Source organism: Accipiter gentilis, chromosome 8 (genome assembly GCF_929443795.1).
Source record: "Accipiter gentilis chromosome 8, bAccGen1.1, whole genome shotgun sequence".
Lineage (NCBI taxonomy): Eukaryota > Metazoa > Chordata > Aves > Accipitriformes > Accipitridae > Astur > Astur gentilis.
This window is the reverse complement of record NC_064887.1, coordinates 7,022,193-7,035,340: the sequence shown is the minus strand read 5'-3', so window position 1 is coordinate 7,035,340 and position 13,148 is coordinate 7,022,193. Positions and strand designations below refer to the sequence as shown.

The window sequence follows — 13,148 nt, the reverse complement described above, 5'->3', positions numbered from 1 at the left end:
GCACCAAATAACACAGGCTGTCCCAGCTAGCAGTGCACATCTCCACCGGACATGCTCCTGCCTGGCTTTCTTACAGTCATTTCATACTGAAACGGATGCCAGTAACCAACTTTGTCTCCTGACTCTGCTGTCCCTGTGACACTTCAGACCATGGGACCATGGAAGTACTGCCTGGGTACCTGCTGCCCAAGAGGTCTTCACCTCCTGTATCACCTTCTTGGAGATGAAGGAAAAGACATCCTACCTAATCCATGCCTACTCGGAACGGGGTTGACAGCGATGATATCCTCGTACCCAGCAAAGCTGCTCTCTTCCTAACAAAACATGTTCAGCTTCTCCTACTCTGCTCTCACTTCTCTTTTAAGAGAGTCCTTGGCTCTTTTAAAGGCATAGCAGCTCCAGGGTTACCTGTGGCTCATGCCCCTGCTCTCCTGCAGTGTAAACAGTGGTGTCCAGGACTTACTATATCCCCCTCCTCTTGCTAAAGAAGCCACTGAATTTACATCTGCCTGCCTCTGCCTGGGAGAGTCTGATCCCCTGCTCCTTGAAGGGCTCTCCCACACAGCTGCTCTGAGCTCACCAGCCTGGACTGCGTGTGGTCATGGGTATGAAAAGATGGTGCTGGGAAAAGTGGTAAATTTTCTTAGGTACCTTTGCAAAAATGTCTGGTTTCTGCAGCTGGTTGCTGCCTTCTTCCCCAGAGGTGGCCAATGTCAGAGCTGCTAAATATATACAGCTATGTAAATATTTTATTTTATTTCAATCTTGTCACTATGAATATTTTAGCAAAACATTTTGCTCTTATTTTCTTGTCTCTCTCTCTTTCCCCTCAGGTGAGTGACCAGCTTGAGCAGTTCAGTGGCTAAAAACGGATGAAACATTCAAAATACCATGCACACCAACACCACCATGTTAAATGCATAAAGCCAGCTGAAAAGAAATCCATTATTTATTAGCTCTATGCCTTTATCAAGCCAAGTTCAAAGTGCATTTCAAACTGGATTCTTCAGAGGTGCTGCTCTTGACTGCCTTGTTCAGTATACTCTAACTTCAGAGGCAGAAAATTAATTATTTTTTTTCTGCTGATCATATATTCCCTTTAGTATTGCGGCTTCTAACCTCCAGGCTGTGACCTCACCATGCAGCCTGAGGGCTTTGAACATTTTTCCCATCTTCTGTTCCTTGTCTTTCTAGTGAAACAGATCTCTTGTGACGCGTGGTACCATCCAACAGCTCTTGCACCTCCTCTCTGAATCCTCAAGGAAAAAAGCATAAAAGGACTCTGGAATACACCTGACCCTGCTGGATGGGGCACCCAGCCATGCCGTTTGGGACACAAACACTCCTTGTCAGGCACACAGTTGCTGCACAGACATCAAAGACGCCTTAAAACACAGCCCACAGCAGCATTCTTACCCCTCTCCCCTACAAAGGATAGCCCTCAGCCCTGCCCTACCACTGCAGACACTCACGGCAATCCTGCTCATCAGACTTGTCCTTGCAGTCTTCGTCCCCGTCACACTTCCAGTTCAGGTGGATGCATTCTCCATTGCCGCACTGGAACTCATGGGCTGCGCAGGTGTTGAGGGCCTTGGCGTCGTAGCCACACTTCTCTATGGACTCGTCCGACTGATCCTCACAGTCCATCTGGTTATCACAGACCCACAGCTCTGGGATGCACACGCTGTTGTTACACTGGAACTCATTGGGATTGCAGGTCAGAGGGGAGCATTTTCTTTCATCACTGCCATCCCCGCAGTCATTGTCACCATCACATACGAAGATGATGGAGATGCACGACTTGTTACTGCACTGGAACTCATTGGGAGAACAGGCTTGGGAATAAAAACAAACAGGTGAGCTGTGAGGTCTCCAACCTACCCCTCACCACTGTGCCAGCTTTAGCACATTAGCAATGTCTGAGACAGGGGGAGAGAGAGGGCACAAAAGTATTACCTTGGCTGTCCTAACCCAAAACATTTTTCCCCAATGGTAAACTACATGGCAAGGAGCAGGTGAAGACGCAGTGGTCATCTCCCCAGCTGTGCCATAGGATGCATCCTCTATGGGCAATGGGCAGCCCTGAAGAAGAAGGGACAGCAGGGCTGCAAGAACTGCAGGTAGGAAAAGTGGGGGGCCACCTGCAGCGCTGCCCTGGTGTTATGGCAAGAGCAGCCAGGCAAGCCCCAGCGTATGGGGTGAGGGCTCGGAAAGAGCAGGGAGATTGCAGGGCAGGCCGGAGGTGTGCCGGTGGACTTGCACAGTGCTTTGATTTGCTTTGCGCTGACATTACCAGCTTCCTGACTTTCGCAAGCACAGAATCAGGTTTCAGGATTTCACAGTGTGCCTGGTTTTGGACATATTAAGTGGGATGTGTAGGGTAAATATTTAGTAAGTTGAGCATCAATTTAGCTGCAATCTGCCAGTAAGGCCCTTTACAACACACTGAATGCCTTCTCTGGAAATCACAACTCAACATTAACATACAAATGAGGCGTTTGTCAGATAGGAAGCTGAGTGGAGTACTCTTCTCTGCAAGCCTAACGGGACAGCTGAACCAGAAAAGCCTGCTCAAATTAAACTTTCAGGTACTCCAATAATGTGCAGTTCAGAGTCACTTTATATCATCAAGGTGTGGGGGAGCCAACACCCTGGAAGAAATTCTCCATAAGTACTTTTAGGTATTTACTTAAAAAAGAATTCTGTGTCTGCAGTTTCAGTCATGTACAGTAAAGTTATGGCTTTGCTAAATTACAATAAATATATACAAATAAATTACAATAAACTTTTTTTTTCATGTTGCACTTGGCAGTCTTTTTGTCTTCAGAAGCAAACTATTTACTGTCGTATCTGCAGAGCCCCTGTGATAAACCACACAGTTCAGATGGTACGGATTGCTGCAATGGCAAGCGCATCTGGAAAGCAGCAGAATCTCTGTAAAGGAGTTGTCATATCCCAGCTTTCAGCCAATGACAGGAACTCAAGTAGTATTCTACTGAAATATTATGTCTGTTTTATACCTGAGAATGACACTCTATTTATCTAGCAATTAAGAACATGTTCATTTGTACATGGATACTTATTTACATTCTAGCTTGCAAACTTGCTGGGCTCTATCTCTTTGCCTAAGCAGCCTGTAGTTTTACATCAGAGTGTGACAATATATATGCTTCTCCCCTCCTGCCCTGTGCTCTGTCCCATTTAGTCCAAGGTTTTCCAGATGTTACTATGTCTACCAGAGTAGCAATCTGCCTAAATAGAAGAAAAAGAGGTTTGCCTTCCTTGGTGCAATACTACCATGCACTGGCTACAACCCAAGCTCCCTCCAACAGGGATAAATGTTAAAGAGAATCTCAGCTGCACACTGCTGTGTGCCCAACTTGACATCAATAATTAAATGCAACAGAGCAGAGTGTGGTCACCAATGAGCACCTAGTGTTAGACATTGAAGTATCACCTGGTCCAGGCAGATTGCTCCAGCTCCTTCTGTACTCAGTGGAGTATTTTGGATATAGAGAGGTGCCCTCAACAGGCAACTCCTGCCACCTACCTTGGGATAAGAATTGTCCCTTGGAGGGGCTAATATTTCTCCTCTCCAAACAGAGGGAACTGAGATCAGACAACTAATATTAGGAGATGAATGCCTCTCATAAGCACCTGAAATACGAGCACAGGCTGGTGGGGAAGCATCTAAAAAACCCCCTCTTTTGCATGGCAGAATTGAAACCATTAAAATGCTCCAGTTTTCACCCAAATTCTGCTCTTTTTCCTCACTGATACTTTTCTATCATTATCTCATAACTAGAAATAAAATAATCTATTAACCCTACTGATCAGTACACAGCTGTATAACCTAACACTCTCTTCAGATGATGCGTAATATAGAACCGCCAAGTGGAAATTTAAGGCAACAGTTATAATCTTACCAATCTATTTAAAAAAGGAAGTGAGAAACAGGAATATTTCTAGGGCTATGTACAGTTTCTGTATCAGATCAAGGCTGAGAAAAAGAAATTGCTTTTCTGGCATTATTTTGATGACCCTCAGAAACAGATCAGTGAGCAAAATTTTGCATAGTCCTTTGATGCCTGATTTTTTGGGCAAGGTTGTAATGATTTGCACACTCCAAATGTGCATTAATTTCCTTTCCCCCAACTGTAATGAGCGCATCTTTTTTTCCCCTCGTTGTTTTCCTGGTCCCACCTCCACCCCTCCTTCTGTCTGTACGCCTTTCCCTTCAGAAATCTGCTGCATTGGCAAATTAGCGACGGATAAACATATGTGTGGGATACAGACAATGGAAGTTTGCACAAAAGCTCCTCCTCAGCACCTACAAATCCCAGTACAGATATAAAATTACTGATAATCACAGCCAGAAAATAGAAGCAGTTCAGCTTTTGTAACCTCTCATGAGGACTTTCTCGGTGAACCTTGTGAATTACTAGCTAGAAAAATCGCATGATCATGATTATTTTATTTCTTTTAAAAAATTAAATTTAGTGTGATGACAGCACTAGAGACTACAAGTTCTCCCTCCACTGAACAAGCACAGCAGTCTGGCTGTTGCTAACTCCCCCTTGCCACCACCGGAGTCCTTAGGCGGGGATCAATCTCCGCAACTCACTGGCACAGCTAAAGCCAGGGGCAGTGACACCAGCGCTGACAGGGCATCACCTACACTGGGACAAGGCCTGAGAGGCAGAAGAGCAGCTCTTTGTGCTCAGGTCTTCCTGCCTGCAATTACAGCAGCCATACGCTGCTGGGACAACCAGTAAGACTGATGGGCTGCTACCACTGTGCCATGACAAGGAGGCTGCTGGATAGCCACCAGAGCTGTCACAGGGGCCACTGCAGTGCGTGCACGAGCAGCCAGTGGCAGTGCCAAATGGGAGCACATGGTCCCTCACTGCAGAAGGCTGCTCTAGGCACCTCCTGGTGAACTCAAGAAATAAAAATGTCCTTTTCTTCACTTAGAGACCTAATGACCATCTTCAGGCCAGCTCAAATGGGACAGTTCCTTCTGGGTCACACACGCCGCCAGCAGAGACCTCTGTCTCCCTGTGCAGCTGGCTCTCCTGCTGGCCAGGGGAAGGCAGATATTGTCCCAATTCCTCTCACTCTTCCGTTATCCTCTCTGACAGCTAAAATCCGCAGGGCATGCTAGGATAAAGCAACGTCTGCAGCTTCCAGCCACTCAGGGACTTGCTCTGGCACAAACAGGCAACAGAGGAGAAAAGCTGCTTACAATTCCTCTGTACCTAGACAAGAGCCAGCATGCTCATGCTCTTTGGGGTCCGTGCTGCATGGTTTGGTGCTGGTTTGAAGAACCTAATAAAAAGCAGCACTACAAATTATCTTACGTAGCACCTGGGGAGATGAGGATGGGGAAGTAAAGTCCCAGGGACAGTTTACTCACATCTCCTTTCATAAATCTTTCAGGGTACCTAGGTAGTCCCATCACTACAGCATTTCACTGCCTCAAGAGCATTTCAATAGAAAATGTGCAAATAGTAATTAAATGATCACTGGGGTATTTTTTTCTTTGACTTGAGCAATTTGTTTGCATTGTCTGGTTTTGGTACCTGTCCTATTGTAAGCTTATTTGCGCAAAACAAAGGAAACACATATTAGCTTGATTTCCTCAGTGCCAAAGAAATTAATAAATGTCATACTCTAAGGTACTTCAAATATGAAGTGATCCCAGTAGAAATCTTAGAAATGTTTGTCAAGAAGTGTTTAACCAACAGGCTTCAAAGCAGTAAACAAGCATAATTACAAAAGCAGTTTTGTAGAGTACTGTAATCCGTTAAGGTTCTTCACAGTTTTGGGAAGCACAGTATCACATCTAAATGAATGTACATGTGCTTTGGCCTACAGACAATATATACTAGAGGTGTTCTGCATTAATTTCTGCCGCGTACTATATGCCAATACATAGAGCACAACTGTCACAGTTTTTGCCTCACGGTTTCCAGCTGCAGTCTTGTCACATCTTTTGATGAAAGTGGAGCAGAAGCAGTCTTTGGATAGAGGAAGTTTAAAAAAAAACAAACCACAAAAAAAAAATGGAGAGAGATGACAGTTGTGGAGTTAGTGTTTCAGTACTGGCTGGTTCTCTTTTGCCTGGAGCCAGGATTTAACCAGAGGCTTTAGCAAGTAGTCTGGTGCAACAGGGACAATCTTAGCTCAGGCGCTGCACCAAAAAAATTAAGATAATTCTACCATATGCTTTTTAAGCGTTCATAGAGAAAAGTAGAATGCTCTAAAGATACAGGACACTCTGAGAGCTGTAATTTCAAAAAATATATATTTGAACATAATAACATTTCCACAATGCACATCTCTACCAAGCATGGATCCTCAAATCTGGATGAAACTCAAAATATGAAATAAACAGGATATCCATCATTAATAGGAGCTAGGAATTATGTACAATGGACTATAACTCCTGCCACTACTAATCTTTAATTAAAGGTTTTCTAGCTTTTCAGTAAGAGTCAGATATTTAATTCATCTCTCTCCTTCAAAAAAGTCAGTTCTACTTGAAATTACATGAATGGCTTAAAGAAAGATAATTATTTGGTAAAATTTATGGTAAAGTGGATAACAGCAATTACTGATGCTGAAGACAAGAAAATAAGATGAATTATTAAACTGCATTTTTCTGACACCCTCCCCAAAGCAACTTAAAAAAAGTGTGGCTCAAAATTTCTTGTTTGCTTAAATGTGATCACGGCTCTTCTAAAGAAGGCAAAGGATGATTTGTGCATACTAACATTTGCACTGGAGAGGAAGAGACCTGCTGTTGATTTATCACCACTTCAACACTGGCAGGAGAGGTTAGGGGGCTTCAGAAACTCTCCTAAGCTGTGAAGTTTAGGATCTGAGCTCCACATGGCTGCAGGAGTGGAATGCCTGGACTCCATCTGCCCAGGTGTTCTGCACAAAGTGCAAACCCAGCTATCACAGCCCACATAAATTAATCTCTGAGCTGGACCATGGATAAGGAGGTCACAGAGTCCAGACAGGCTAAATTAAGTTGGAACTCCCAGGCCAGTTACCAATGCTGCCATCATGTTAGTTTTATTTAACTAGTACTTATATTCAGGCTTAATTATATCTAAATTATTTGTTTTGCCTGCAGACATTTGATGTGCTTACCAAATATCTGAATATTTCATACAGATCTTCGGTCAAATGCCAATCTTTAAAGCACTGATTCACGCCTAGAAGGACAAGTTTCCCACGGAAAGCTGCCCTCCAAGAAGGACAGCAAAAGAAATGGAGGTAAATGAAGATGACCTTGAAGCGAATTGCTCTGAAAAAATGACAGGCCTCCCATGGAGGGAATAATGCAGCTGAATTGCAGTCTCACTACTAACAGTGGTTGTTGCTATGGTGATTGATACCAAAAAGCCCATATAGATGAAGACTGCAGAAGGAATAGTAATTCCTGATATTGTTCAAATCAGTAATGTAGCTAAGAAGCCATCTCACGCACTCTTGCAAATTAATATTTGCATGCGCTCACTGCCTTTGCCACACTGCTCTCCTCAAACACAAATGAGTTATTTTTCCATTCTCTGCAGCAGTATTTGCATAGTATTAGTTAATTATAATGGAGCAACCAGATGCCAAAGCCCCTGCTGATAAATAATAGTTGGTTCAAAAATGTATTTATCGATTTAGAACATATTTCCTGAGAATCATATATTCATTCAAAGTGCTTTAATTTTCTGAAAATAGAATTAATTATGAGCCCACAATTTATGGAGAGAAGCAGCTGATGTACAAAAGGTACGCACACTCTGAATTTCTTCCCTGTCTTTAATCTTACTTATGTGCAATAAGGTTGCTAACTCATACTTGCAGTCTCCTCAAATTTACTTCATACCAAGAAAGCATTAGGAAGTTATTCACAGGTTAAATGACTGAAAATGACCTCAAAATAAGAACAAGTCAGTCCACTGAAGGGGGTTTATGGGTAAAATAAAGCAGCTTGGGAGAAAAAAAAAAAAAGAAAAAAAAAAAAGAGATGGTCAGAATGCCTAAGGTTGATACTGTACTGCTTTTTGCTAAAATCCAAGACACCCCATGGGCATCTCATGGGGACAGAGATATTACTATTACTCTTTGGATTACAGTCAGCTGAATCAGATTGGACATGTTTGGTACTAGCCAAAATTTAAATGGAAAAAAATATGCTGGGATGTGTTTAGTGGGTTTCTTTTCTGACTCTGAAAATTGGAATCTGTACAGGACAAGCTCACTCCTATTCCCTCAGACATGACTTGCTTATTAAAATGGCAATTTTACAAATTACACCAATTTGGCAAATCCCTCAGAAACATCTGATAGTATCCATGAAACTAACAGCTGCTCTACTATTATCACACAAAATCATGTATTTCTGAGGAATACACATATATATATATATATATAAACGTTCTTCCAGCAACCAGAATAGAGCATTACTGAACAGGCCCTTGATCCTGTTCAGTAATGAACCCAAAAAACCACATTACTGCATATGCAGACCTCCAAGATTCAGCAGGACTCCCTGTGGTTATGAGGACTGCCTGCACAGGACTTTCTACATGACCAGGAGCTAATTTTGCCATTACAGAGTTTAAATCACAAACACTTTGCCAGGAAAAGCCTACTCCATAGATCTCACCTTCATCCGTTGGGCAGACTTCCACTCTGTGTGCATCTGCTAATATAGAGACACGAACTGCCTTATTATACCTGCCTGTTTTCTCCATCACTGTCTGGTTTCTTACACCCACCTCAGGAGAGAGACTTTATCAGAATCTTAAAAGTTACACTTTAGTCACATTGGCAAAAGATAGCACGATTTGTTTTGTTCTCAGAAAATTTGCAAGCTCCATTTTTTTTCTGACTGGGAAAGGCAAGGAATTCAAATCCATGTCTGTTGGTCCACAGCTATTTCGCTGGCCTGCCGCTTCCTCCTTACCCACACATTCCCAAGCACAGGGATGGCACCAGTTTAACCAGCTGGAAAACTGAACCATTCCACCAGAATCAATCAAGTCTTTTACACTGCCATAACTAAAGAAGGAATCCTGGAGGTTTGTAACAATCTACAACACTTATCTTTATTGAATGTGGGTAAGACAAGGGAGCGGCAACTGACACTACGAAGCTACAGGTACTGCTCTGCTTGTGCAGCTACTCTGGCATCATAGAAACTGTGCACCTCAAAAGCAATTGTAGAGAAAGAAAAAAAGAAAAAAAAAATCTTAATTCTTAGGTATAATTCTTTGTTTATGGAATCACCACACAGGCCTATCTGTGAAAAACAGAACAAAGAAAAGCCACACATTGGCCATGCTCATGATACACTTCTGAACCAATGGGCCAAACAGGTAAGGCAGAGAGAAAAGCCTGGCTTCAGCATGATAATCTGGTAGCTACAGCAGCCGAGGGCTCACAGGTTTTAACTCAGCTGAGTAATGAGGAACAAAGCAGTGCTCACATTGCAAGCAATGAGGTCACTGCCCCATAAAACCTACACTTCCAATAATTTACTTTGCTTGATGGGAATTCTCTGTAAGAGGAGATATTACCTCTTATTGAAGTTTGCTTCACTATCAGACTTAAATATTAATTTCATTTAGAACATGGCACTATTAACTCTTCTGGAGCACAGACAAAACAAAAACCACCGAGAGTTCACACATCTCACCCCCCAGTTTACCCAACTGTCTCTCACATTTCTCTAGGAACAGTGGTCCAAAGTGAGTCTGAATGTAGGTTCAGTAACAATTAAAAAGATGCTTTTGAAATAAAACAATTTGCAAGGCAACTGATCTGAAGGGAAGAGTACCTTGAAAAAGAAGCATTGAGGATACCGGACACTTGGCAGAATTCGCTGTAGCCAGATTCAAGGTTATGAATTAAGCACATACTATATTGACCAAGTCTATAAAGACAAGACCACTGTGGTGGTTTTGGGAGGAGGAGAGACTGACAGACTTTTCAGGAAACAACCAGCCCCTAATTATTTTCAGTCATGTGATGTTAGGGGGCACAGCTATTATTCTGTGTAAACAACCTACCCTCATAATGTACCCACAATTCCACAAAGGAATGGCAATAATTTTTAGAAAAAATATCTTAGATATTCTACTCAAATGGAAAATTTAAGCACTGAGTGACACTCACTGTAATTAAGTGTAAGGGTTGTGTGCTAACTGCACTCACTTTAATAGTAGTGAGATTTCTATGGCATTAGGATTTGCCCTTCAGTTTCTACAGCTCTGAAATAGAAAGCAGCACTTTGCTGGATTTCGGCTGAGATGAAGAATCAATTGTACAACATGAGCAATTATTTTAAACTTGTTGGAAAAAATAAGTGTATTGAAGCATATTTTCCTGTGAGCTAAACCCTCCCAGTTATATTTTATCAAATAAACAAATTTCTTTGCAAAATATAAGCAAAGTTAATCCAACTATTATATCTTACTCTGTATGAAATCAGTGTATTTCAGCCACTAAGATAACTTTCAGATGTTGTTTTATCCATTAACATGACTCATAAACCAGCTTTTTTTGGTTTTGCATCAAACATTACATGGTCCTCTCCTGCGTAGGACTGTACTGAGTTCAAGTTAACTGATTTTGCTTCAGTCTTCAGATCATATGCTCAGGAAGCATAACTGTTAAGCACTCGTTAATTAGCGTAACGCATATGTACCCGTGGCCACTGAAGGATAGAATTCCTACCCACGTATCTGCCATCGTAACATGATTGTTGGCACTGACATCTACAGAACATTTCCCTTAATAAAACTAAACAGATTCTTGCTTTTTGGATGAATAGACTCAGAATTATAGCTCCATTCTTATGAAGAAAGCACTTCAGGGACATGAAATACAATCACATTTGGCAATAAGAGACGCAATTTCTTGGCTATTTTGACTCCAAGCGCTCTAACTGTTGAAAGATAGACTGCCCAGAAGATAAACGTAACTCCAGGCCAATTTTTGTTCCTCTGACAGTATGACATGTGAGATTGGAAAGAAGAATCAGAGGCAACTTGTCCAGCTAAAGTACAGAAAGAGCAGCAAGACAAAGTTTTTGTGTGGGTACACAGGTAACATGCAGTCCAGCAGCATTAGGCTTTCATTTTAATTATCCACAAATCTTGGTATAAAACCAGTTTTTTCATACTACTCTTCCACAACTTTGTGAAAAATTATCATTTGGGTGTGTAGGCTGTGTGTGTCAGAGAGAGAACAGGAACATGCTTGCAGTGTGTTCTTTGCATCTACTCTTTTTCCCTAGCATACCTTCAGGGAAACATTGTAAAAGTACCAAATTCTAAATTGTCTTGTTTTCATACTGTGTTTTCGTTTATTATGCTTTAAAGAATAAATTATTCATGGAACATACTGATATGGACAATTTATCTGTAACTGAGTGATCAGCACAGGGCAAACGTGCAGAGGCCACCACCAAAGCCTGCTGTTGTGAGCGAGGCACCACTCAGTACTGGGAAACTCCATTTGCAGACCATTACACGTGTCTGTTCTTTTTTAAAACCTAAGCTCAAGAGACAGCAGTAGGGAAAACAAAGCCATTTTGCGTTAACATTCTGCAGGTAGAGCCCTGGAACAGCTTAGTCCATGGCTTTAGGGTTTAATTCTTGACTTACGCAATGACTATCTTACCTCTAACCTAAGTTCCTGCAGTATTTTACATTTAATTACAACAAGCATCCAATATATTCAAAATGCAACTACCTTCATTTTTCCTGTAAGAGTGCAATTAAAGGTAACTACCAATCTCATTTTTCTTGCTGTTTTGTTCTGAAGGAACTCAGGACAAATATAATTATGGGCTGAGATTTTTCCTAAATAACAATAGGGATTTTTCTGCAATTACTACTGCTTTTGAAGGAGCTCTAATACCTTAAGCAGTGATAAAGTGGCAGCTGTACATGTTTAATTTCTGAGAGCCAGGGCATAATGCACAAGCATTAATCCCTCCAGCTGTCCAGTAATTAAACATCATGTAAAGCCCAGAGGATATCATTGCTGTGCTACCTTATCTTATTTATGAAGGACTTCCATTTGTTAAATCTATAGTAATTTATTATCCATTCTTGGAAATAATTGTAGATTCCTCCACCCCAGCAAGTGTACTCAAGTTACAGCTTTTATAAAATGACAGGAATTTCAGGCTAGCCATGTCTCTTTTCATCACATGCTGAAATAATCATCAATAGTGATATTAAGTAAGTATTTCCTCTACAACCATGAATGCAATACTATGGACTTTAACCCCATTACAATTTGTAGGTTTCTCAGGGAGAAGATATGCCAAAATCTGATCCTTTGATTTCCTTCTGAGCTGACTGAGGAACAGTACATCACTGTGCACCTAGCGTGTTAATGAAGATAATGAACAGAATTCATAACTTTGACAAAAGCATGCATTAATCAGGCTGCATGCATTATCAGAAAGATAAAATTAGTGCTACTTTATCACCAAGTAAAAAAGCTCTCAGTAGGATCTGTGGAGATTTGGAATGAAGAGAATCAGTACGGTCAAATCCCCAGAGGCAGCACTGCAAGTGTGACTCAGATGCAAAACACTGGTACCTGTTACTGCATGAAGAAGAAAATGATGCTGAGACGAGATGATGCTCCTTATTGCTACAGGACAATGATATAAGATGATAAAACAATTTAACTGTCAACACAAAGGTCACTTCATGTGAGTGTAGGTGCAGCAGCAGTGTGGAGGATGGTGGCTTTAAACCAGCTTTGTAATTTCCCCACTTCAACTGGCTCATCACCAGGTGGATCTGCTGGAGGAATCAGACCGGCTTTAGCCTGCTTTAAATTCGGCCTTCTGCCAATGGTTCTCAGGTGAGATGAGGGCTATTGAGCAGGGCATCGGAAAGAGTTGACTCTGAAAGTTTTCTGCACTTGGACCTTCCAAGAAAAGGACCACTCACTTGTAAGCACTGCTGCTTTTTATGGAGAACCACACATGCGCCTGGAGCTTTGCCAGCAAAGAGTAAGCGAAAAGCTCCTGCCCTGAGGATCTTGTAAGTGATACCTATGCCATGGAAACATGAAGGATGTGAGCTACCATGGCAAGGACATGTGGCTTA

The 13,148-nt window shown here is 41.8% G+C and overlaps 1 protein-coding gene across 1 annotated transcript in view; it reads right to left on the bottom strand.

The window, feature by feature from the left end:
- Window positions 1-13,148, bottom strand: part of LRP8 (LDL receptor related protein 8) — a 201,310-nt gene that overhangs the window by 30,298 nt on the left and 157,864 nt on the right. Inside the window, exon 5 of the mRNA XM_049809176.1 lies at window positions 1,473-1,835. Within this exon, the coding sequence (XP_049665133.1) occupies window positions 1,473-1,835 (363 nt within the window). The remainder of the gene's footprint in view (window positions 1-1,472; window positions 1,836-13,148) is intronic.